This window comes from Euleptes europaea, chromosome 8 (genome assembly GCF_029931775.1).
Source record: "Euleptes europaea isolate rEulEur1 chromosome 8, rEulEur1.hap1, whole genome shotgun sequence".
Classification (NCBI taxonomy): domain Eukaryota; kingdom Metazoa; phylum Chordata; class Lepidosauria; order Squamata; family Sphaerodactylidae; genus Euleptes; species Euleptes europaea.
The window spans coordinates 64,984,229-65,011,923 of NC_079319.1; the positions used below are offsets into that span (position 1 = coordinate 64,984,229).

General features: G+C 43.1%; 1 protein-coding gene across 1 annotated transcript; it reads left to right on the top strand.

Moving 5' to 3' along the window:
- The first annotated feature begins 580 nt into the window (after positions 1-580).
- Positions 581-26,946, top strand: C8H18orf63 (chromosome 8 C18orf63 homolog). Its single transcript, XM_056854948.1, has 12 exons — positions 581-714; positions 2,220-2,298; positions 3,390-3,446; positions 4,063-4,174; positions 5,735-5,776; positions 9,466-9,542; positions 10,453-10,562; positions 11,720-11,816; positions 11,908-11,993; positions 19,985-20,168; positions 23,645-24,697; positions 26,884-26,946. Exons 1-12 carry the CDS (start codon positions 581-583, stop codon positions 26,944-26,946), a joined length of 2,094 nt encoding a protein of 697 aa, XP_056710926.1.
- Positions 26,947-27,695: the final 749 nt, after the last annotated feature.

A 27,695-nucleotide genomic window follows, 5' to 3' on the forward strand; every position in this document is an offset into this window, starting at 1 on the left:
GTTCTATTTTTTCTTGGGCCTTCACATCTCATCTTGCTTCTGAATAAACTTGTAGGAATAGTTCTTTTTAAAGCTTGAAACTTATCAAGAGGATCCAAGCCTATTTGGGCCACAAAACATGTACATCCACTTTATTAGAAGTTCAAATAATGTTTATGCTCTAAATCAGGAGTGTCCAATCTTTTGACTTCCCTGGGCCACATCGGAAGAAAAAGAATTGTCTTGGGCTGCACATAAAATACACTAACACTAACGTTAGCTGATTCATAATGTTTTAAGTAAGTTTACGATTTTGTGTTGGGCCGCATTCGTAGCTGTCCTGGGCCGCAAGCGGCCCTGGGGCCACAGTTTGGACAAGCCTGCTCTAAATAGTTGTATTTCAACTATAGCGAGAGCCAGTGTGGTATAACAGTTAAGAGCTGCGGACTCTAATTTGGAGAGCTGACTTTGATTCCCCACTCCTCCACCTGACACTAGTGTTTTAGAATGAAATTGCGTATGTCTTTTTGGCTTAATCGTATGTCTTTTTGGCCTAATGCTACAGGTTGGATTGCTCAGTTATACTAATTATCAAAGCAACATGAATGATGCTAAGTGCCAGTCTCTGTTTTTCACCACTTTGCCTGAGCTGCGAAAACTCTGTGCCATGAAAATTACATTGAGTTCTCAATTGGCAGAAAATGAAATTAGAACAGTACAAAGGAAGATGTGCAGGTAAAGGGAAAATTCTTGGATGGTTTGACAGTGACAGAACAGAAAATCCTTCAGGTGAAATGTGTTTGTTGTTTGATGTACTGACTGGATTAGAATACCTCCTGGGCATAAGATTCTTACTACATGTGATATTTTCCCACGTAGTATTTCTCATGAAGCTCCTAGTGAATACCAGCTTAAAAAGTAATTGGAGATGAAACATTTTATTCAAATGTTGCTTATCATGAATACTTGCTTATGTTGAAAATAGTTTCAGAGGGTAGCTGTGTTGGTCTGAAGTAGAACAGCTAGATTCATGCCCAGTAGCACTTCAGAGACGAACAAGATTTTTGCGGTGTAAGCTTTTTATCTGACAAAGGGAGCTTTTACTTCCAAAAGCTTATACCCCAGAAATTGTGTCGGTGTGTAAGGTGCTACTGGACTCAAATCATGCCTGTCTTGATTACATACATCTGCAAGGGTCTCCCTGCACTTCTGAAGCTTACTGAACGAGTAAAACCAGTTCTATCAGTTCTGATTTAACGTTATGTTATCATTGTTAGCAAGTTGCTATGGTTTAAAGTTCTAAACCCTGCCCCTCTTCTCCAGTGTTATACACTGATCATGGCTAGTTTTTAAAAGGAGTTGGGAACACAGGCTGTAATTACTTCTTCAGTGACAGAAGCCAGTATTAGGCAGCCAGTTAATAACAAATATGGATGATTAAATGTCTAAGGCGCAATTCTAAGATGTAATGTTCTGGCACAAATGATAAGACAGTGTTACAATTGCATCAGTTCACATGGATGGGATCAAAGTGCCAGCTACTTTTGAACATTGTAGCATGGGCCCAAGAGCCCCTCCCCCAAAATTATGGACCTGTTCTATCTAAGGGACTGCAACCCCATCCAGAACAGGTGACTCTTTAAATCCCGGGTTAGGCCTTCCGCTCAACTGTAGCACTTCCATCTTGTCAGGATTAAGCTTCAGTTTATTAGCCCACATCCACTCCAAAACTGCCTCCAGGCACTGGTTTGGGGTTTCTACATCCTTCCTGGGTTCAGCCTGAAGCACAAGATGAACCTGAGTGTCATTCGTATATTGGTTAAAACCCAGCCCTAATCTCCAGATGACCTTACCCAGTGGTTTTATGTAGATGTTAAAGAGCATAGGGGACAAAATAGAGCCTTGTGGGACCTCACAGGCTAAAATTCAAGGGGCTGAGTAGCAGTCCCCTAGAACCACCTTTTGAAACCTGCCCTCCAGTCTGGACTCAAGATCATCATGTTCTGCTTATGATGTCTTAGTGCAGGCTAAGTTTGCTTAAAATGTCAGTCTTAAGCTTTGAACACTGATGCACTTTATTCTTCAGCATCCTGGGGTAATTTGGGATAACATTAATTTAATTATTTATACTTTTGATGATTATTTCTGATTATCCTTATTCCATAGTAAGTATGCTTAGAGCTGCAAGTTTAGTATGAAATCAAGATGGTCAGTGACAAGCTTTGAATACATTTACCTAGGCGACTCTTGCTTCTGCATCAAGATGTCTTTTGTTCACCTGTCCCTGGAACATCGCATCAAATTTTAGTAGTTATGACGGTCAGTATAGTATTTCTCATAGTTACTTAGGTACTGGCTCAAGGTATAGATTCAGATTGCTTTAACAGCAGAATTACAGTACAGTCCTATGCAGAGTTACTCCAGTCTAAACCCACTGAAATCAGTGGACTTTGACTGGTTGAACTCTGCATAGGAATGTACTGTTTATGTGATTCATACACTCCCTGATCTGAATTATTTGCATATTTGTCTGGACATTTTTATTTATTTCTTATTTATACTCTGCTTTCCCCCACTGGGTACCTGGAGTGACTTACAACATTATTCTTCCCTCCTTCATTTTATCCTCATAACATCCTGTGAGGTATTCAGAGCTGAGAGTGTTTGGCCCAAGGTCACTCAACAAGATTCCACAGTACAGTGGGGATTCAAATGTGGGTCTCCCAGATTTTAGTCTGATTCTGTGAGCAATGTACAATACTTGCCCTCAGTTGGTATATTGTTACAGTGTCAGTTCAATGTCATCTAGGACCAGGATCTGGGAGAACCAGTGTCAAATTCTGACTCTCCCATGGAAGTTTGGTGGGTGACCATGGGCCAATCACACACTCTCAGTCTAACCTACACCACGGGGTTGTTTTGAGGATAAAACAAAGGAGAGGAGAATGATGTAATCCACATTGTGTCCCCATCAGGGAGGAAGGTGGGAAATAAGTATAGTTTTTGTGTGATGATTTTGCAGTGCCTTATCCTATGCTTCTGAGTCTTCAGGTAGCAGGTGTTAAGATTGGGTTATTACTGTCCAGTCATAGGTAGTTATGCTTTCCCAGTCAAGGTGTTGCTAAAGAATCCTAAAATTAGAAGGAATTGCACCTACCCTGTGGAAGTTAGCAAGGAATTTTATAGATTGATGCTGTAATTAACAGGACAGCACATGAGTTCAGTGCCTTCATAACGATATAAATAACAGTATGTTCTATCTATGATATAGAATCATTGGCCATGGAACAAGCTAAATATACTAAACAACATTTTCCTCTATAAATGTGAGATTATCATAATTGTATATCATAACTGAGAAAATATGAATATAAAATTTGGTTGTTGGATTTTGTTTTGGATTATTTTAGATACTCTGTTACAAATCAGGAAAGTGTCAAGCTTATGTAGAGAAACATGGAGCTACAGTAAGTCATGATTTTTGTAACCTGGTTGTTTATTTAACAATTAAAAAAATATTTGCAGTGTTGCTATTAGTAAAACATCAGTTGTTCTTAATAACCACTCTGGTATGCAGGAAAGCAAGTGGGCAATTGTTTTGTAGTCTGAATTTCATGCCTGGTTATTGATATTAGAAGGAGCCATTTCCATTTGAAATTTAAAAAGAATAGGTGCATAGATGTTTTGTAGTCCCATAAAGCTGAATAACTCCTAGTCAAAAGCACTTTTTTTAGCCCAGTTCTATAGTCCCACTAGACTGGCAGCTGCTATACCACATCTATTATGCTAACAAATTTATTATTGTAAGCGCTCCCAAAAGCAAAGCAGAAAGCATAACAGTACCAATTTGAACATAATATAATGTGCTAGTCACAGCTAATTACATTCATGGCACCATGATATTCCCACACATACTGTGGAGCCTCCCCTGTGCCGCCTCCCCCCTAGTGGTGCAGTTGGGTACATGATCACCAATGCAGCTTCACATGTTTCAATTCTATTAGTGTCAGTATTTAGGTAAATGATTATTTCATTGCGTATTGTGTAGTCTTTTAAATAATTTCCCTTGGTTGATCTGATTAGATAGAGACACCAGAGAGAGTTACCCCCGCTGTCTTTCAGACCTGCCTCTCCTATATACTTACAGTCAAGCTTGCTCCCCGATGGAACCAGGCTGGTCATCTGTTGATCCAAGGTATCTATCTTGCACCTTTGACTGTCTCAGTCCTGTTACAATGTTTTGTAAATATTTGCTGTATACTTCATGCACATAGCATAGTAGATGTTGTGCAGAAGTGCTTTCCACCTAAGAATTCACTCCACTGTTTCAATTATTGTGATTGCTCTCTGTCCATGAACAGGAGCCCTGCTGCAGAATAACTTGCAGGAGGGAGGGGGGGTTGGAGATGGTAGCTGTCAAACTCCCAGCACAGAGCACTAGAGCTCATAGTTATGCTAATAGCTTACTACCTCATCCCCTGCTAGTAAGTAATGTGTAGAGCCATAAAGCTGGGAAGACTAAACTGATAGAAGGAAAACTCTTCTTTGGGGACAAGAAGGTCATCCCAAAGGGAGAGGGGAGAAAGAGAGGTTATAAAAACTCACTATGAGAGAAAGTGGCCTTTTTCATTTTGGAAAGCTCCTCAAATGGGCACAAGCCATGACAGCTTTCACCTCGGGACTCCATCCAGGAGATGGAGAGAAGTCCCAACTTGGAGGTCAAAGGTATTAATGAACTCTAACCTACTACAACTTCAAGTAAAAGCTAGCCTGTCCTAAATCAAACATTATTTAGGAAGTACCTCTTCCTTATTTCCTTGCTCATCCCAAAACTTGAACAAATCATGTGTATTCTTATATTTTGAACTCTCTGATCTCTAGAAATTCACTGTGCCTGTTCAGTCTAGCTATCTGAAAGGTGGTAACAGGGAGGAGCAGCAGAGATGCTCATCATCCCTGAAACATGATAGCTCTAAAGTACAAAACATTCAATAGATTGCTCCACATTTGCTTGTAGAAGATTACTGGGAGGAACAGCAGCTAGGTAGGGTTTCTAAATGGCAATGCAGGTATTGTCCTGACCACCAAGTGGGAGGCAAGTCAACCATAGGGTCTGATAGCAGGGGTTCTCAGATCACAGTCCAAAAGTCACAACCGAGAGGTCCAATAACACAAAGGCAAAGTCAGAAGACAGTCCAAGGTCTCAGTCCAAGATCAGATTACATATTCCAAAATCAGGATCAAAAACAATCCAGGGAACTGGTGGGGTGGTCAGCAAAACTACAGACACATTGATGCTACAGTGGCTACAGCCTCTCTGCAGCCTTATATAGGGAGTTTCCATACAAGTGTTGCTGGTTCCCGTATTAGGCTTTTCCCTGCAAGTTGACTCAGCTCCTCTACTCAGGAGTACTGGGGCCCCACTCCTATGATGACATATCAGTCTCTTACAGCATTTCCTTAGCAGAGGGGAGGCTGTGGTTTGCTAGGCATGCACCCCTCTGAATGGTCCATGCCTTAGCCCTTCACCTCCTCTTCTCCTGGGGAGCTTCAGGAGTATGTGGTGGGTCTAGTCACAGGCTGGTCCATGCTGGGGCATCCAGGCCTGAGGGCGCTGCTAGCTCAGGGTCCCTCCAGGAAGACCCTGATATTCTGGCCTCATAGGAAGGATCTGCCAAGGCAGGTAAAGATTTTGTAAAGGACATAAAAGTAAGAATTGTAAGTTTTATAATATGTATCAATTTTATTTATTAAGGGAAAGATTTTCTATCACAACGGGGAAAGCAAAATGCAGTTGGTAAGTATAATACTGTTTGGAGAAGAAAGCTGTTTATGGGCCTGTTATTACCTTGGTGTGTATGTGTGCACATGCAATTGATTGAAAGATAATGGAATTTGGACCTAATCTAGGCCTATAGATTTGTAGCAAGACCTCTACTAGAGTTGCTAAGTTTGCAATTTGGTGAAACTTGCTGTGTATTTAAAAGCCTGGCTTTTCAGTCATAAGGAAGTCATATACTGTATCTCCACATCACCAATCAGAAATTGACAGAAGAGTGAGGCCAGCCTAGGAAACAGCAGAGCCATGTTTTACCTTTATGCTCTACACCTGTTCAAAGGTTATATTATGGCCTAGAGAACTACAATATATATGGCAAGTGCTCCAGCACAGAACTTGTGCTGTATATCAAGCTCTGCAGCTGCCTTGGTCAGCATTTTACTGTCTGTGGTGTGATTGGTTTGCCCTTTTCAGTATGCTACCAGAGGCGGCCCATCCGCTAAGCAGCCCTCGGCTACTGCCCAGGGCACCAGAGGGTGGGGAGGTCAAGAGCCCCCATGTCCCCACACCACTACCTTGGCCAGTTGGCCACCCAACAACAGTTTGGGACACACTCCAGCCAGCTAGCCACTCAGCCTCCCAGCTGCAACCTTATTCACCCACCATTGTGGCAGGAGAAAGTAGGGGGAATTATGTCAACCATGGAAGTGACACCACTTCCAGTTAATGTTCTAGGAACCCCCCAATTTCTATGGTCTTTGCTACAGAGGAATTTCTAGAGTGTTACCAAGATATGCTACTTCCACATTCAATGCAATCCCACCCACTTTTTCACATCAGTGTGTAAGTGAGCCCTAAGGACCTGGCCAGTTGATGGCTCAGGGTGCACCCAGGTGGGTCAGCAAGGGGGAAGCAGTTGGGCCAGCCAGCCTAGGACATGAAAAGCTTTTTAAGTGTGCCATAACAAAAGTTAAGTGTGCCATAACCATGAAGATATTGTGGGAGTGCCTCTGAGGTACTGATGTCTTGATCTTGTCCTACTTTGCAGCTGGTAAGCTCAGGGCAGGTGAGCAGGCAAGACTCAGGGTAGGCACAAAGCAGGGCATGTAGGCAAGCAGATAGCAACCAAGGCAGCAACAGCAAGCACTGTGGGAGCTGTTAAACCAGCAAAGCTTCCACACTTCTGCAGGCTTATATAAGAGACTGGGATCCCCACCCTTCCTGATAGCCTGGTTAGAGTCCTGGCTCCTATCAAGAACTACTGCATCTTATTTCCTTCATGGGAGAGGCTGGAGTGAGGCAGACCCTGGGCTGCAAGTAGTCCACTACTTGTGTCTGCTCTTGTCCTCCATCTTTGATCTTGATGCTCTGGGGAAGACTGGCTGCAGGATCTTGGCAGGGTGCTTGCAGTGGTTCTAGGTCATCTGGTGGTGCCAACAGGGTGCAGGGCTCCTCAGGTGGTTCCTGGTCTGTTGGCTGTCTGGAGACAAGACTCCAGACCTGGTTTCTGGGGAAGAATTAAAGGGTCCGTCTGCTCCTCAAAGAGCTTAGGGCCTGAGAGGACTCCTTGTCATCTGAGGAGCCTGCCTCAGTGGAAGTGGGGCAAGCCATGACTGATTTTAAATGCACTGACCTGTATCCTTCCACATTTTGAAAAGTGCACATATGTTTTCTTAAGCAGCAGCATTGATTTTTCAACAGTTCCCCCTACCACTAAGCTGATCCCAAGGGTCCCCTGAACCCTAAAATATGACCATGACCTAGACCTTGGTGCTGTTTTGAAGGGCAGACCCTGGCCTCCAACTACTGAGGGGATCCTTGCTCTGGAAGACATGTTAGCCAGCTCCGGGACCTGGCTGCTAAGATAGAACAGGCATGGTGATTCAGGCAAAGGACTCACAAAAGAAAGGGGAAAAGAGAAGTGGGGCGGGAGGGGGCAGAGCCAGGCTTAAAGGAAGGGTAGCACCAGAACAATAAAGGGGGATGGTGAGGTTGCAGAAGGAGGTTAGCGAGATTAGGCAGACTTGGAGACTTCCTGGTTAGGGTGAGGAGAAAAAGAAAGAGGAAGGCAGGCGGAAAAAGAGGAGAAGAAGAGGGCAGGAGTTGGTAGAACTGGGCACAGGTTAGTCCCATCCTGAGCAATACAGATCAGCTCCATCCTAAAGGGCCTGAGAGATTCAAGGGAGGTAACAGTAACTTCATGTGGACTATCTCTGCAAAGCAGACTTTAATAAATCTGATCAGCATGTTTTGAGCCTCCTTCATTGTTACTTCTTAGGATGGACTCCATGCCCCTGTGTGTGATCTTGCTGCGGTACATATATTTCTGCTACAGTTCCACAACTATCTCTTCATTTATTTGGAAGCTTATCGTTTGGTATGTCTAGGAAGGGGGAAACGTTGCCAGTTGTCATATCCCCACCTTCCATCTGGAGGCCAGTACCTTCTCCTCTTTGCAACTCAGTTAACATGAGTCTGACCATTACCACAACCAAAGGCAGAAGAGCCAGCAGGGGGAGGAGGACCAAACCTCTAGTCACATTAACAAAAACAGATGGTCTGCCTTTGAAAGAAACTTTACCTCATCCAGTATCTGGCCATCATATTATTAATCAAGGACTCTTGGTAATTAATCAGCACCCCTTTAAGGAGCCTGACACATTAGTATTCCCTAAAGAAAGGTTTTCCTGCCTTAAATTGACTGACACTATGATCCAGTTTAGTTTTTTTTAATTGCCTGCCAAAGGCACATATCTTTGATCTGTCGAAGACTGTCCCCAAAATGCATTCCCCTCACATTTGGAAGCCTCCTTTCTTTTACCTTCTTGTAAGATTTCCTGAGATCCTCCTCCTTCCTTTCATCCAGTCAGGTAGCATACAGAAAGAGGTGTTTCTTTCTTATTCTCAGATTCCAATTGGAAAGCAGCCACACAGACATTGATGTGTACCCAGGGTATAGTGTCATTAGATACGATATTGTAACTGAATGGGAGATTGTGCGGGAGGGCAGTTGTGTGGGGATCTCAACTTCTGTTGCAGTTGTGTGGGGATCTCAACTCCTGTTTACTCCACATCTCTTTCAGGTATAACAATATACTATATATCCTAAAGGACAGGTGGCATAAGTTACACAGAAATATTGTTATATCTGTAATAGGTAGTATCTTACTAAATGGTAGATATGGGACAAACATCTGAGTACACAAGATTTTAAGTTTACCTTCTCCCTATCACATCTCCTACATCACTTATTTTTCTTCTTTCTCTGACAATATTATGTTATTGTATTAGTCCCACTAGCATGGTGTACCACCAGCGCAATGGTATTGCTACACCAAAATAAATCTATTATTCCAACATAACATTTTGTTCAGTTGGCTCATCAGGCTTGAATAGTGATCCTATTCCAACCCAATGAATGTAACTCAGGAATCGTAGTCTTCTTTAAAGTATTGTTTTATTTGATGTAGTTTACAGGCTTGTATTAACAGCTGGCTAATAAATTTGTGTAGTATTTTTAGAAACTAATGATGCTTACAATAGAGGTGTGTTTAGCCTCCTACCTTTGTCAAACTACGGTACTGAACATCACTAGCTGGTGAGTTCATTTGAAGTGAAGCATAATGATGTTGCCTTTGTTTACATATAGTGAAGACAGACATATGTATGTGTGTGTGTGTGTTGGACAATTTCAATTTTTATTTCAGTTATGGACATCAATGTATCTGAGACTCAGATCTGCTTCAGTGTTGAGGTTTGCACAGTTCGTCTACCACCACCTGAGGTACAGAAACAATTCATTTTTTTCCAGCTAGTATTATTTGCTTTCACCTTACTGGGCCTTGCTTCTAAGAGCTAGTCCTTCAACCAGTGCTGAATGTCTCTAGGTGCCCAGAGGGTCACTCTCCAATGTGAACAGATTGCAAAATTCTGTAAATTTTGAAAATGAAGAAGCTGTATTAAGCATTATATACTTTCCATAACTAATGTTTCTATGTACTAAATAATTTATACATTCAGACTTTTTAAAAAATGCTTAATGTTTGCCAAGAAAGTTAATTTTTTTATTTATAGTTTATGCTCACAGCCTCACATACTCCAACAACTCTATCAAACACATATTGCACACTTAAGGATATTATCCTGATATGTGACTGAAGTTTTAAAACTACATTTTTTGAATAATGGATTATGACCCACAACTGGGTCCCATCAGCAGAACTATAACAATTTTTCTTTGTTTATCTTTGTTCAGAAGTTATCACCATTTTTCAATTTACCCTTTTTCCATTTTATTTTAATAGACATTAATTTGATTAAAAAGGTGGCCCCATGTTGTAGGCTGTTAATGATCAGCCCTGTGTGGGAAAAAATCAAGGTTTCATAAAATGGTTGTGTTCGTTACATGGATGAAATTGCTAGCATGGTTTTGTGAAACTTTGCGAGGTTCTGTAAGTGCAATTTGTGAAAACATATAATAGATATTTTTAATATGATGTTTTGAATTGAAATATTTATTTTACAGTGCCGTCCTAAACAGAGTTACACCATTTCCCACTGAAGTCAGTGGACTTTGAAGGTTGTAACTCTGCTTAGGATGGCATTGTTAATTATTTAAATACACAATTCTTCCTTTCTTTGTATGTTTGCTTATTCATTTGAAAAAAATCACTATATTGATTTGTTTTTCTCAGCTGGAAGATTTTGATATTTCAGCAAATATCTTAAAGAGATTTGACAGTGATAAGAACGTAGTCATCCCAAGACATTCTATTTTAAGTAACTGGTGCTATGTTTTGCCAAGGTATGTTTGTTGTTACTTGTTTGTTTGTTTTTTGACAAGAAATGGTATTGAGATGCACCTGCAATATCTATTAGTACGTTTATTACTAGTGAAAGGAACCTCACAGAAAAAGTTGTTCATGTACAAAGTGGAATCTTTCTTTTTTCATCATTGTTAATACAAATCCAAAAAGTAAACCATTTTGAACAGCAGCATATACATTCAATTTATTTTCACCTTTAATTTTTGAAAATGTGTTCTTCAAAGCAGAGTATTTTTCTTACATATTACTTCTAACCTTTACAACTTCCCTTTAAAGAAAAAGCAGTTCCACTTATCTGCTTTTCCTCATCCACAACTACAGATGATAATATAAAGTCAACCTTTAAAATACATTGTGCTGTAAGATTCTTTTTTCTCCACATAGAATATTGAGTAAAAATGGTGAGGTTTTATAGTACATAAAATTTTCACTGTAAAATGATAAACTCAGAGGGTTGTATCGCATGAACCACAGCTGCAGCAGCACAAACTCACCTCCCCCTTCCCACTGTAGACTAATGTGTCCCCTGAAATCCTTCACTTGAGAGTTGGTGGGCCCTTGGGAACAGCATGGGGTCCTGCAGTAGAAGGGGGGGGGGAATCCAAAGAAATATCATGGTAGCAAAAGAAGTTCACGTACAATGAAACAAGGCATAGCACTGAAGCAATGTGACCATCCAATTTCTAACCGTTTCCCCGCAAACCGGCAACTTGTTCACTATCCAGATTAAAATTATTTATCCCGCTGACAGTCATTGCTAAATAACTCTGTTTTATACAACATTGTATAACATGGTGCCAGCGTGGTGTAGTGGTTAAGAGTGGTGGTTTGGAGAGGTGGACTCTATTCTGGAGTCCCCACTTCTCCACATGAGTGGCGGATGCCAGTCTGGTGAACCAGGTTGGTTTCCCCACTCCAACACATGAAGCCACCTTGGGCTAGTCACAGCTCTCTTAGAGCTCTCTCAGCCCCACCTACCTCACAGGGTGTGTGTTGTGGGGAGGGGGAGGGAAGGTGATTGTAAGCCAGTTTGATTCTTCCTTAAGTGGTAAGAGAGTCGGCATATAAAACCAACTCTTCTTCTTCTCTTCATAATGGAACTGATTTTCTACTGTACTTTCCTTATTCTGTACAGCATGAAAATGGGTCAGATTATAAGTATTAGCCATGTAATTCCACCTGAGTCTCCGTTTCAATCATACAGCAATTTGCAGCTACACTGGGAAAATCTGGTAAGCAATGCATTCACAAATACGTGTGTGTGTGTATTCATATACCTTTGTGTACCATTTCATGTATAACCTAATGTTTGTTTTTCTCTAGTATGGCTATATTCTCCCCAAGGATACCTCAGCATACTGCAACATTTATTTCAAAATGATAGGGGAGCAACTCTTTACATATCTTTTGTATACTTGTAATTTTTGCATTTTCTTAATATGATCGAGTTCAGAACCAAAATAGCTCCTGAGTAAGCCCTGACCTGGATACCTAGGATAGCCTGATCTCGTCAGATCTTGGAAGCTAAGCAGGGTCAGTCTTGGCCAGTAGTTGGATGGGAAACCACCAAGGAATATCAGGATTGCGACACAGAGGCAGGCAATGGCACACCACCTCTGAATGTCTCTTGCCTTGAAAACCCCACTAGGGGTTGCCATAAGTCAAATGTGATTTGACAACAAAAAATGTATAGACGTATGATTATGGCAAAATAGATTATGGGTGTGATCCTGATAAAAATGGAGTACTTTTAAGTCCTATTCATTCTATTGAAAGCATAATAAAATGTTACTTTTCTTGCTAAGTATTTGTTGTTCAGTACAAAGAAAGGTTATGGGCAATGTGAATATAGACAATTTAGTCATAGTTGTAAATCAATATGTTTGAATGAAGAGTTCTCTCTCTGGGGGAAAAGGTCATCTTATGTTGGGTGTTTCCGTCCTCTGCTACTCTGGGAGGCAGGTCAAAATAATTTCCTGTCTAGTGGAGGAAACGCCCCTCCTCTTCTAGTTCTTTCCTGCCTCACTTGGGAGAAGCAGGGTAATTTACAGCTCTGCTGTTACTTTAGGGAAAGATCTTCATTACCTCCTTTTATTTCATCTTGACTAACCCTTTTATCTAGACTATTTCTGAACTGTCTTCTGTCTCTGTCTTGCCCCTTTTTTCCCTACTTAGTTTTGTGAGGGAATATTTCCCGCCAAAAAAAATGGCGGATGGGCCGGACAGCTTCTTGGTCCTGGGAGATTTAGACCCAGGTCTCCTCATCTCCTCTTCAAAAAGCCACAAAAAGCCCCCGGGCAGCCACTCCGGTGGCTCTAAGGCACTGGTTCCCAACCGGGGGTCCGTGGACCCCCAGGGGTCTGCGAGAACTAAATTAAGGTCCGCGAAACAAAGTTATAAACCCATAATAAATTAATATTTTCAAAGTTCTCTATTATAAAAAATATATTCAGATATTATTCTAAGTTTAATGTTTAACTAACAGTTATGATTAAAGTTTATTTTCAAATTCTCGGAATTTTTATTTTGAATCTTTTTTTTTTTAAATTATTTTTATTATTTTCTACAATTCAACTAAAATAAACATGTCTCAACAATATATTCAGTTGTAACTGCTTGTAACAAAAAAAGTTCATTGCTATTACTGAGAATATGTTATCTATAATATTCTATGCTATCTACTATATGTGACTTCCCCGCATCTTCTTCAGTCACTAATTCTACTGGTTAACACTTTTGCATTTCAAATTAATTTCTAATCCTTATTTTCTCTCATACAGACTTGCTTTAAGCTATCTATACTACTTCTATAAGCAATTTCAAGTCCTACCTAGTTATAATATTATCATCATTGTCTCTATATAACATTCTATTATTCTAAATTAAAGGGATTAGATCAATACATAAACAAATTTTCCCATTAAAAATTCATCAAAGTAAATCCACCGTGGCTCCCTTACACCCCAAAAATAAGCATCATTTTAGCCATTATCTTGTTTTGGGAGGGGATCTGCCAGTCCTTCTTTATTTCCCAATCCCCACCCCCCGTTTTTCAATATAGTAGCTGCAATTCTGGCCTCTGAAGATGTAAAAGAAGATCCCGGTGATTGTATCCATTGGCTTCTTGTTAAAATTTCCAGCATCTTCTTGGTAAAATCCTTCATCATGTCTCCCTCCATCGCTGGCTGCCAGGAAGTGTTTTCTTGGGATAATAATGCTCCTCCTGTCAGCAGTGACTCAGACAAGTAAATTGTAGAGGTATTGAGTTCTCTCATGTTGCTCTCTCTCCTTGCCTGCTGGTCACTTGCAGCTACCTCTTTAAAATCTTGGGTCTTCATATTGTAGATCTCCTCAATAATTGTGTCCAGTTTTCCATTAATTGATTTAAATAGGATATTCATCACCTCAGCTAGTTGAAATGCTTGATGTGAGAGCGCTTGTTGTTTTTCAAAGACTAAATCTTGTTGCACTGCAAACATGTCCATTTGTTTGAGTAACATCTCTTCCATCCTCTTGTTTGACATATCTGCTTGTATTCTTATATAGAAGCAGGCTTTGTAATTTTCAAGATATCCTCAATTATGCTTCAAAGCAGCACAGATAAAGAAAAGAAAGTAGACAGGAAACTGCAGTATCATAGACCCTGCGTCGTCTCCTCTCGGTGGTTAAGTAGTAGGAACGATTTGATGGTTACACCGGGGAGATTCACTTCAAGTCTTCCAATCTGCCCTGTCTTTTCGATGGTAACAAAGCCCTTCTTGTTATCTTCCAGTCTTAAGAGGCGACGTGGCTGGACATTGAATCAAAGAAGCCGGAAGTGGGGGGGGAAGGTTTTCGTCTCCCTCCCTCCCCTCAAAGCATTTAATTGGTAGTTGTAAAGTCATTCAAAAGTCCCTTTTATTGTGTCTACTCACTGATCAAGTTGATAAGGTCTTAGTCAGTTCATTTAATGGCATTTGTTTATTTTAAAAGTCTCGTTACGCTGGGCAGGGAGTCGCCTGTTTTCGTAGGTGTTTTTATCGTCATTCAGGTCTTCTCAATCAAGATAAAGGCAAAAAGTGTCTTTTTACTCACTCTGACATCCAAAGGTGAGGCTTCTTGTTCTTTTCATAGATTATTTGATGTTAATGTATAGAGGAGGTCAAAGCCTATAATCCAAAGAGTCGTCCGTGGCAATGGTAGCCCCTATGCCGGCGGGGACAACTTCCAACTCTACGGGAGGCTTAAAAAAAGCTCTCTCAGAGAATATGGGAGTCCAAACCGCTCTTGAAGGCTGCAGGGGAATTTCCTGCTTCCCGATCCACTATTTAGGACCGAGTTGGAGTGCTTTTTGCACTCCAAATCTAAACGACTCTTGGTGTTTCCTGGGAGCCCCCAGGAAACAATGGCGCTCGGACCAAACGCTCTACAGGAAGTCCTCTGAATTTTTATTTTGAATCTTGAGGTCCCTGCACTGAACAAAAAAGTCCTAGTGGTCCCTGGTCAAAAAAAGGTTGGGAACCACTGCTCTAAGGGGAAGGGCGATCAAGCGGGAGCGGCTTCCAACAAAAGGAAGCGAGCCTACTCAGCCCCGGGCAATAGAAAAAAGATCGCGCCTGACGTTCGAGCCGTCTCGGCTCAAGGCGCCAGCACAAGTTTCGCGCCTGCTGCTCCCAGCAATCTCGCCGTCACCGCCGAACCGTGGCCCCGCTCCAACACGCCTGAATTAACAGAGGAGGCTGGGTCCCAGCCCCGACACAGCGCGCTGGATTCCGCGGCGGCTGCCGACCCCTCCCCGCCTACGTCTCAGATGCAGACAGCAATGACGGCTCCGCAGGGTAAAGTAACCTCGGCCCCGCAGGTGATTGAGGTGGCAGTTCCCGCATCCTCTTTAGAGGTGGGAGGTTTGGCCCAACTAAGGGCAGAGCTTGCCGCTCTAATTAAAGATGCCTTTTCTGACGGTTTAAGGGCTATGCAATCAGCCTCCCCGACTCCTTCAGTCAGTGGTCTGACTTCTACACTCCAGCTTAAAGACCTGGGGGAAGGGACTAGTGCCTCCTTTCGCCATACAGGGGAGGGAACTTCATGGCCCACCAAGACGGCGCGTAAAGCTCCTCCAAGGGAACAGTCCGATCAGGCTTCCCCCCTCCCCACTTCCTCAGACAAGGAGAAGGAGTAGGGCGAATTCTCTGAAACTGAGGAGCCCATCGTAGAAGAGCAGCAACTTAGGTTCTTCAGCCCAGAGGATTATCAATCCCTTATGAACAAGACCTTGGATGCTCTTGGCCTTGTTGGGGAACCAGGGTCTCATCCCAAAGAGAAACAGTTTGGATCAAAAGAGTTTTTTCATAAACATAACATAGCTCCCAAGGTAATACCAGTTTCCGATTACTTTTTAACCCTGATTAAAGCTGAGTGGGATAAGCCCATGGCGTCTCGCCAGGTTCCCGCGATGGCAAAAAGGTTTACAGCCTTGCCGACGGCACAGTGGAACTCCTTAAGATTCCAAGATTCCATCAGTGGAAAGCCCCATTACTGACCTTCACTCTTCAGACTTAGTCACCGAAGAGGGTGCTAGCATGATCAAGGATCCAGTGGAAAGAAAGGCCAATTTAGCTTGCAAGAAGTCCCATGAGGCAGCTGCCTGGGCCATTAATTCTTCTATGACATTGGCCTTGATTTCCAGGGCAGCCATAGTTTGGACCAGGAAACTGGTCCAACTCATTCCAGAGGAGGACAGAAATGCCCTTGAGGGAGCCTCTAGAATCCTAAAGGCGGTATCATTCCTAGCTGACTCTACGCTGGACACTATGTCCTTTGCGGCCAGATCTGTGGCCACTAGCATTGCTGCCAGAAGGTCCCTTTGGCTATGCCCTTGGCCATTTGAGCACCGATCCAAGTCTGTCCTAATGGGTTTCCCCTTCCAGGGCAAGAAATTCTTTGGGGATAAGCTGGATGAGATCTTGGTGGAAACAAAAGATAAAAAGAAGGCACTCCCTAAAAACCTTTGAAGGGGACCCAGAGGTTTCTCCCCACAGACTTCATTTCGACCCTATCACGTGCAGCCCAAGTTCAGACCAGACCAGCGTAGGAATCAATGGAACTACCGTAATTCCTTTCGTAGAGGAGGACGTGGCTCCAAGCCTTCTTGCTTCAACAATTTTCAATCTGACGGGAGACAAGGGTCAGCATCAAGCAAAACAGTGACACCCTACCATCGCCTGTGTGGGGCAGGCTATTTTCTTCACCAGTGGGAATCCTCCCATCCAGACACTGGGTTTACCAAATAGGGTCTCAAGGTTATCAAATCGAATTCGACAGGATTCCTCCAGACCGTTTTGTGGTCTCCCCAAATTTTCCCCGCAAAGAGAAGCATCTCAGAACGGCGGCTGCTGTTCAACATCTTCTAGAAATTCAGGCCATCGAAACAGTGACTCCCCCGGAACAATCATCAGGAACTTACTCAATATCCTTCACTGTTCCAAAAAGGAACGGAGATTGGAGAGCTATTCTAGATCTCAAATTCCTAAACAGACACGTCTGCAAGAAACGGTTCCGGATGGAGACCCTTTGCTCAGTCACAGAGGCCTTACGCCCCAAAGACTTCCTCACGTCCGTTGACCTGAAGGAAGCATACGTATACGTTCCAATCCACCCTCTACATCGGAAGTTCCTTCACTTCTGCTTCACAGACAACATAGCAGCAAAAGCCCATGTGAACAAGCAGGGCGGCTCCCAGTCCAACATTCTTCACCGGGAAGCCAAAAGGATCCTAGTCTGGGCAGAAATAAACCTTGCACCTATATCAGCGGAGCACATCAGAAGGGTCATGAATACACAAGCGGACTGGCTGAGCCGGCAGATTCTGGAAGAATCGGAACGGTCCATTCACCCTGAAGTTTTTCAACTCATGATCCAGCGCCTAGGGAAGCCACATGTAGACCTTTTCGCCTCGGCATCAAATCACCTATTGCCATGGTTCTTCACGCGATTCCAACATCCCAAGGCGGAACAAACGGATGCCTTGATCGCACCTTGGCCTCCTACCCTACTCTACGTCTTCCTTCCGCTCCCGCTGATTCCGAGGGTCCTCAGAAGGATCAGACTGCTAAAGGCAACAGTCCTCCTTGTGACTCCATTCTGGCCGAGACGTCCTTGGTTCCCAGTGCTGCTGGAGATGTCATTCCAGGAGCCTTGGCATCTACCAGTACCTCCCGATCTACTCAGACAGGGACCCATTCACCATCCTGATCCAGGCTGGTACCAACTGACCGTATGGTCATTGAGAGGAACAGGCTCATAGCCTTGGGCTACGACAAGACCATTACAGATACCATCTTAGAGTCCAGAAAACCTTCTACGAGAAGAATATACAATACCACCTGGAAGGCCTATGTCTGCTGGTGCTGCCGCAAAAAAGTGGACCCATTACGACCTCGCATTGCAGATCTGCTGGCCTTTTTACAAGGTGGTCGGAAACAGGGCCTCAAACCAGCCACACTACGCCGTCAACTGACAGCCATTGCTACGGTTGTGCCCAAAGTCTCCGGGTTTGGTATTACTAAACATCCTCACGTCAAAGCCTTCCTAAGGGGAGTAAGCCTCACCTCTCCAGCGGTGACCCATAGATTCCCAACATGGAGTCTCCATACAGTGCTCACAGCTCTTACAAAGGGTCTCTTTGAACACTTGCATTCAGTAGACCTTAAGTGGTTGCGGATGAAGACACTATTCTTAACAGCCGTCATCTCCACACGTAGGGTCTCGGAGTTAGGGGCATTGTCTATCAGCCCGGGGTTGTGCATATTCCACAAGGATAAGGTTGTCCTTCGCCCCGATCCATCTTTTCTACCAAAAATTAATTCCACTTTCCATAGGAATCAGGACACTGTCCTACCCTGCTTTTGTGCTAACCCGCAGCATCCCAAAGAAAGGGAGTGGCATACCTTGGACCTGAGAAGGGCATTAAAAACCTATATCAGGCGTACCGAGAACATTAGGACATCTGACTCCCTGTTTGTGAACATTTCCCCTCCCAACAAGGGAAAACCCATGTCCAGGGCAGCCATTAGCCGCACCATTAAGAGCTGCATTTCGCAGGCCTATTCTCATAGCAATCAGACTATACCCTTTGGGATCACAGCCCATTCGGTCAGAAGTGCGTCCACTTCTGCTGCCTTCTACCGTCAGGCCTCCCTGGATGAGATTTGTAAGGCGGCTACGTGGAAATCAGCTTCCACGTTTGTGCGTCATTACAAGCTGAACCTGTACGCCTCGGCTAACGCTGCCTTCTGCAGATGGGTCCTACAGAGCATCCTATAGGACGTTTAGATCCCACCCGTTTTAGGGACAGCTCTTGTAAGTTCCAACATAAGATAACCTCCTTCCCCAGAGAGAGAACGAGCCTTGGTACTCACCGTGAAGGCCCCTTCTGCTCTGGGGTACGGAGGTCATCTTGCCCACCCTGACAGTAGCTCTGTTAGGAAGGCTTTTCCAGCACAACTGTCATTGCACCTGCTGTAGGACATCACTATAGTCATTGGGGGGGGGGGGCTCCCCAACAGTTTCTTCATCTACTGTTATTAACTAATGTGTTATCAAGGACACTAATTTCTTGGTTAGTTTTTCCTGTCTGTTTGTTTTTGAAGTTTAACGTTAAAGAGTTTTTTAATAGCTTGCAAAGTTATAGAACTGGAAGAGGAGGGGCGTTTCCTCCACTAGACAGGAAATTCTTTTGACCTGCCTCCCAGAGTAGCAGAGGACGGAAACACCCAACATAAGATGACCTCCGTACCCCAGAGCAGAAGGAGCCTTCACGGTGAGTACCAAGGCTCCAACCATTAGAAAGCTTGTTCAGCCATCCTTTTGACTTCTGAGATATTGTCAGACATTGCCCACAAGCATGAAGACTGGTAATTTGCAACTGTAAAATAAATGGAAACTGGCATTATTAGAAGCTGAATTCTGTGCCCAGTACATATTCTATGTTTTTCCCGGGTGGAATCACAATATACACATAGCCCTACCTATACTACAACTACTTGTCTGATAACAAATGCAAAAGAACACAGTTTATTTCTGTTTCATATGTTACATGTTTATTCAAATTGTCAGTCTAACATATCTGCACCAGAATGTAACTCTGAGTCAGTTTTATGTTTTGGACACATTCTTTCTTAATGAGAACCATGGTCTACACAATGCATGTGAAGAAATAGGCATGGTGTTTGTCTAATTACTTTGGGCCTAATCCACTAGGCATTGCTCCTGCACTGGCCTTGTTTAAACTAAAGCAAGAGTATTTTTGCACAGTTTCCATTCATTTCAGCAGACATTTTGGAAGAGAACTTTCTAGTACTTGTGCCCAGTCTGTAGCATATACATTTGTGGTAACTATTTTCAGTCCTTAACAGCAACTCAGATATCCTTTAATGTGCATCAGAAGTCAGCCTGTGCAGTATTTTCCTAGAATAGATTTAGAAGGGGCTTTAAATGCTTTTCTTGCTGATCTGAAGACTATACTTCCTCATGTGTGTGGCTTTCCCCTTAAGATGACAAACAAAGCATTATATGCCACCCAAGATCTTACACGGTCATCTGTACAGGTAATTTTAAAAATGTAAATGTTTCTATTTATGGGTACAGAACTGGTGGAACTTGGGAATTGCTAATGACTTTGGGTTTTACCACTGAGGCATTATCACAGCCCTGGTCACCATAACGTGGAGGAGAAGGGGTAGAGCGAAGGCACAGCCCAAAGAAAGGCAACAGCTAGGGATGCCAACCCTCAGCTAGCAATCTCCAGGAGCACTGTGGGGGTGGGGGCAGAGACATCTTGGAAGTCATTTCCTGCTTTGAAACGGGAAATGACATCATGACATTTTAGTGTTGTCTCCCCCATTTTTCCTCCATTGTTCCATTGAGGAAGGGTGAGAGATGGAGCATCACTGGGAGGTTGCCTGGATTACCAGTAGGGTTGCCAACCTCCAGCTAATGGCTGGAGATCTCCTGCTATTACAACTCATCTCCAGATGATAGAAATCAGTTCACCCGGAGAAAATGGCCGCTTTGGCAATTGGACTCCATGGCATTGAAGTCCCTTCCTTCCCCAAACCCCACCGTCCTCAGTCTCCACCCCCAAAATCTCCAGGTATTTCCCAACTTGGAGCTGGCAACCCTAATTACCAGGTAATTGGCAACCCTAGCAGCATCCCAGTCGCAGAGCTGAGGAGACAGCCATTTGAGCCTACAAGAGCAAGGGAGGAGCAGCCAGGAAGAAGGCCAACTAGTACTAGAGGCCTCCTCTGGGGTACACATGAAGCTGCCTTATACTGAATCAGACCCTAGGCCCATCAAAGGCAGTATTGTCTACTCAGACCGACAGCGGCTCTCCAGGGTCTCAGGCAGAGGCCTTTCACATCACCTACTCGCCTAGTCCCTTTAACTGGAGATGTCGGGGATTGAACCTGGGACCTTCTGCGTGCCAAGCAGACACTTTGCCACTGAGCCACGGCCCCTTCCCAATTCCTTCTGGATCTCCTTTGGGTAAAGGCCTTCTCAAGACAAAGAGCCTTCTCAGGGGTAGGAGCAGGGAAGTAGGAAATGGGAGTGGCCAGGGGAAGGTGGATAAAGGCCCCAGCGAAAGGAAATAAAGTAGAAAGCTGGCTGGATACTCAGAAGGTAACATTCTTGACCCAAAGGAGATCCAGAAGGATTTTTTCTCACTAACCAGGCAGACTGGTTCCACCCCTGCAGAAAGGTGCAGCAGCCAGTACAGGGAGTTAAGGAACTGGGAGAAGGGATCGGGCTGAAAGAGCCCCAGCACCTATGTGTGAGTAGGTGGGAAAAGCCCCAGCACCTACATGTGAGTAGGTGGAGATGATGAGAGGTGAACTGTCCTGTCTACAGAGGGGCTGTTAACCATTGGAACTGACATCATAAAGAAACCAAGTAGTTAAAGTGGAATCGTTACATTTCTGGCATGTTGACTTGTCTTTGACGCTGTAGGAAGAAGATGGTAGCACCTTCCTAGGTACAGTTGCCAACCTCCAGGTACTAACTGGAGATCTGCTACTACAACTGATCTCCAGCCAATAGAGATCAGTTCACCTGGAGAAAATTGCCACTTTGGCATTTGGTCCCTCCTCAAACCCCGCCCTCCTCAGGCTCCGCCCCAGAAATCTCCCGCTGGTGGCAAAGAAATTTCTGGCAACCCTATTCCTAGGGGAATGGGGCTCTTGGCCCAGGGGGCTTCACAGGTACCTGGAAGCCTTTTGCTGCTGTTTTGATACCAGTGGTGTAGAACCTGAGGTAGCTGAAATGTGTGAGTTAACAACTAGAACACACACAGCTTATGTTGAAGCCATCTGGCTGAAGCTATAAGACCAACAGCAGTGTTTGCTATTGATGATGTCAATATAAGATGATTCCAGAAAGTCTTAAGTCAATTGGAGGCGCTGTGGCAATAGCTTATAATTTACCTTTTTAAAGAAAAATGTTTGCAAATGCAAGTCTTGAAGATTAAGCATGGAATCATAATGACTCTAACTATATGGACTTGATTCATTATTATCCAAATGATGCTGAAACTATGCTTGGTGGAATGAGAACAATCGGCAGTGATTTTGATCTCTCGACAACATAGCCAAACATTGTCTATGGATATCTGTATCTGACTTGCATGTTCTTTCAACATTTTGTTCCCATTGTGAGACTGACTTGTTTTTGTTTATGCAAATGTATATCCACAATGGACTAGCTTGTACCAATCTGGTGTCTACTTGTAATCAGTGAGTGAGTCAAACTGCTGTTTAAATCTTCTTCAGTTGTCTGCAGCATGATTTGAGAGAGCCATCCTATCTGGGACTCTTAAGTTGCTTCTGGGTCATTCTTTCCAACTTCACAACCACTTTGTAAATATGCACACTCCTTTCGGTACCACATGGTATTGTTCTCTGGCTGGTAAATTATGCAGAAATCTTTACTCTCTAATTAGCAATAATTTATTAACCTGATTAATCAGGACTCCATATGTAGAGAGCCTTTCTGTTTGTTCTTCTGCCTGATAACTATACCCCACCCTTAGTCTCTGGTCAGTCCTTCCCATGCATCCCTTGTGTGTGTGTTAAGTGCCGTCAAGTCGCTTCCGACTCATGGCGACCCTATGAATGAAAGTCCTCCAAAATGTCCTATCTTTGACAGCCCTGCTCAGATCCTGCAAATTGAAGGCCGTGGCTTCCTTTATTGAGTCAATCCATCTCTTGTTGGGTCTTCCTCTTTTCCTGCTGCCCTCAACTTTTCCTAGCATGACTGTCTTTTCCAGTGACTCTTGTCGTCTCATGATGTGACCAAAATACGACATGCATCCCTTAAAAGGAACCTTATCCTCACAATGAATGTTCCAAGAAGAAGAGTTGGTTTTTATATGCTGACTTTCTCTACCACTTAAGGGAGAATCAAACTGGCTTACAATCATCTTCCCTTACCCTCCCCACAACGGACACCCTGTGAGGTCGGTGGGGCTGAGAGAGTATGACTAGCCCAAGGTCACCCAGTGGGCTTCGAGTGTAGGAGTGGGGAAACAAATCCAGTTCACCAGATTAGCTTCTGCCGCTCATGTGGAAGAGTGGGAAATCAAACCCAGTTCTCCAGATCAGAATCCACCTCTCCAAACCACTGCTCTTAACCACTACACCACGCTGGCTCTCCAAGATATGGTGGCTCACAAAAAACAGGTTATAAGTCACCCCAACATAAGTCACTCCAACATTCCTTTTCACTAAATGAATGCTCTTGTATGAGCATAAAATTATGAAAATAAATATTGGGATAATTGGCAGACCCTGTGACTTATAAGAATCGGGAATACTTGCTGTCATTTAGTTCTGGCTATTACAGACATGTTTATCTCAAATTTTAGTATGCTTCTGGAACTAGCAATGTGCCAGGTTATACTCCCATGGGGAGGTTACAGTGTCTTTGTCAGACTCAGAGCTGGCAAAATGATCATTGCAAGTTATTTTACACATACTTAAGCTACATGTGTAATTCATGTTATACTGTTTGGTTTCTTGTATTTTAGAAAGTAAACTCTAAACCAGCCAATCTCACTGGAAAAAGGAATTGCAAGGTGGCTTTGATTCAAGAAATTCCCAAAAAAAGTGTGCTTGGTTCTGAAGCATCTACTACAAAAACTAGCCACAAGATGGAGCTTAAAGTCAACCAGCTGAAAACCGGCATTTTCTCTCATCTCCATTTATCAGCAGAAGATGGGAATACAGCAGTAAGGAGAAGAAAACCCCACAGTAGAAAAGAGTGGAAAACTTCAGATGAACCTGCACAGCCACTTCACTCAACTGAATCTTTTCAAATGTTAAAGCATTTATTTGCAGATTCTCTAAAAAAAGATCCCGCCAGAATAATTCCAATTTTCAAAGGAAAGCTGTTGCAGATAGATAGGCAAACCACAAAAGCCTCCCCTGGAAAGAAGAAACAGACCATTCCACAATATTCTCCAAAAGTAATGAAAACTAACACAGCTGCTAAATTGGCTGTATTCAAGCCTAGTGCAGATCAAGTTAACAGACCATTATCTAATTCGTCATTTAAAAAAATTACAAACAGAAGTGTTCTTCAGGCACAGATTGGGCAAGCAAATATAAAATGTGCAGTAAAAGAGAAAAATGAGCGTGACAGGCAGTTGTCCAATTGGGCTTCAGCTAATGGAGCAAGTTTAGAGAGGAATTCAAGTGAAATCAAATCCAGAAGGTTGAACTCTTTGCCATCCACTATTGACAGATCAATGCATCACACATCGGTTACCCAACAACATTTGCACAAATCTGCAAATCTCAGCTCCGGTAGCAAAGGGGGTAAAAAAACTGCAAGTCAGAGTAATCCAAGTACCGGATCAAAGAAAACATTTCTCGGCATATCTGGCTCACATGTGGAAGTGACAAATTCCAAAATATTTCAAAAACGAAGTCCAGCTGAAGAAAAAACAAATGCATACAGATCAAGCAATTCAGTGTACAGTAAGGCCACAAGAGGAGGAGCTCAAAAAGAATCATTAGGACCATCACATCAAGATACCATCAACATACTCAGTCATCAATTGCCATTTAACAACCTGCAGGTATAGTAGAGTAACTAATATAGTAATTTTGGAGCATGTCAGCAAAGCAGTTTCCCCTGCTGCTAATGCACACAAAACCTGAGCACAAAGCCGAAAAAAAGAAACAGAACACTGTATAGTCCCTGTGTATTGACTGTGCCATCCACTCTTAGCAATCACTTTCCAACAATTATGTTGATTTCCCATGTGAACTACCTCATGATAGGTAAGGCTCTGTATGGGTATAGTGTGGCTTATAGAAAAAAGACAAGCAGCTGAGCCTATGGCAAGCCTCATAGATGTATGTCCTCAGATAATCGTCTGAAGACATATGCTAGTGTTGCTTCACTAATACAAAGCAGGTCTCAGCCTGATCAGGAGACTGCCTGGGAGCATAATTGTGATCCTATCTGAGCTTCTGGAAGGAAAAGTAGGATATATAATTAGACATATTTATTCTTTTCTTAGAACTAGATCAACATCAAGGACAATCAGATAAATGAATAAAGCTATCCCATTGATTTCATTAGAAGTATCTTATTAGCTGCTGGTTGCATTTTTGGTGGTTTAAATGGCAAAAGCAGTGCAGCTACTGTCTTTGATCTGTGCACAATTCCCTTTAAGGAGAGGCAAATGTATTGTCAAATACAACCTGTTTTAACAGAAATGTAGTTTAAATGGCACTAAAAGACAATAAGTGAAGAAGAGGGCAGTGCAATTCAAAACTTTCCTGCTCTCAGGGCCAGTTCTGGACATGTAAGCCATCTGGGAAATACCCTCTTCTTCTTACATTCCTGTTTTCCCAATTCCTTCTGTCTCTAAGCTCCTCACTTTTTTGTCCTAGGGTTGCCAACCTTCAGGTGGGGTGTGGAGATCTCCCAGAATTACCACTGATCTCAAGACTACAGAGCCCCCCTGGAGAAAACAGCTGCTTTGGAGGGTGAAGTCTATGACATAACCTGCTGAGGTTCCTGCCCTCCTCAGGCTCCACCCCCAAATCTCCAGGAGTTGTCTAACTTGCAGTTGGCAACCCTGTTTTGCTCCCCCAACCCAGCATTTCCTGTTGCTTCCCAACCTCCACTTTGCTGTCTTTTATAACTCTTCTTTAGCAAGGACATTTGGCCATACTTTTGCTCCATATTGACATCATGAACACATGAAGCTGCCTTATACTGAATCTTGGTCGATCAAAGTCAGTATTGTCTACTCAGACCAGCAGTGGCTCTCCAGGGTCTCAGGCAGAGGACTTTCACATCACCTACTTACCTAGTCCCTTTGACTGGAGATGCCGGGGATTGAACCTGGGACCTTCTGCATGCCAAGCAGATGCTCTGCCACTAAGCCCAGGCCCCTCCCCATCTGGTCCAGCTATCTAAGGGGACAGGAGAAAGAGGGATGAGAGTATCCCTGGGTTGCAAAAATTGTGGAATTACAGCTACACTTTATAGACATACTTCATGTCTAAGGACAGATGTTGTGCAATTGTAAGATACATGAGAATAATGTAAAAGTCCCATTTCTACAACCCTTATAATAATATAAAATTGTAAATGAATGTTTTTTTTTTCATTTTAAGATTCTAAAGACAAATGAGTCATTACGTTGTAATGATGATGTCAATCTGATCCAGGTTTATTCAAAAGCTGAAATCCACTTGACGTCTGCACCAAACCGAACTGGCAAAAAACACCAGATAAAGGTTTAGTAATATCTATAAAAATATTAACAAGAAAATGAGAATAGGGAAACATTTTCCAAATATACTGAAAAACAAAGCTCATTAAGACAAGGGTCATATCCAATAATCTTTATGTAAATTGTATTCATATAGTAATTAGCTTGTTACAATATTGCTTGCATTCAGTTCCAGTTCCATATTCTTTTTCCTATTATCATGGCCATTATCTTGTAATTATGACTGAAATGTTTCCTTTTCCTTGTAGAGAACCATTTCCGTACTGTTGTTTAAAATATATTGGTTGCTATTTGTTATAACATTTAGAAGGGAATCTCAGATATTTTGCTAATCAATTAATTGATGTGCATATGCTGTATGTATATTACATCGCCACATGAACATAAAAATATGTAATAGGCAGGAATGACATTTGTTTGGGTAGCTGCTGGCTCAGTGGTACTTGGAAGAAAATGCTTTAATTCTCTTAAATGTAAAAGTAATTTGCTTTAATGTTTTAACATGCTGGCAGAAAGAAGGAGAAAGTTATTTAAAGCCCAAGAAACCAAGAACCAGTAAACCTGCAATCTTATAAGACCATAGAAGAGAAAGAAAAAAGGTATGTGCATACTATATTATGGAAGGGTTTTCCCCCCAATTAGAGCAAGAAAAATTAAACCATGTTTCTCGAGTGGGATTTTGTGAGATAACTGAACTTTCCATAACCAGTTACATTTCCTTGTTATAAGGAGAACTAAATGCCTGTCTCTCACCTCAGTTCCAAGTGCACACAGATGCAAAAGTGAGGGACCAAGCCTAAGCAGGTTTACTCAGATGTAAGTCCACTCTTATTCAATGGGGCTTGCTTCCAAGGCAGGGTTCTTAGAGCGCATTCTTGAGGTAGAGGACCGAATCACCTTTGGAGGCGACGTGACCCCAACGCCGGAGTTTGTGCTACTTGCACCCAGCCCCCTGGACAGCCATGGCAGTGCGGCCCTTGGACTCTGGCTCGGCCTCCCGCCAGCATCCTGCCTGGTTAGCATCCTGGGAGGTGTTCTGGGGCGGAGCTGCCGGTAGGCAGCTTCCTAACTCCTTTCAGCCCAGGAACGCACCCTTTTGTAACAGTGGTGCTACACCAGCTTTTTGTTGGTGCAGTATTGCTGTTCTCTATGGGGCTTGTTTCCCCTTTTTAAAAAAATTTGGGGGGAAATGCCCCTTTCTCCTCTGCAGCAGCTGCAAAACCTCTGTGGAGGCACAGTGGCGGCACTGCAGCCACGCCGTCCCCAGCTGCTGCAGATTTCAGGAATGGGCTGAGAGGATTGCAGCCTGAGCTTCTTGTGTGTA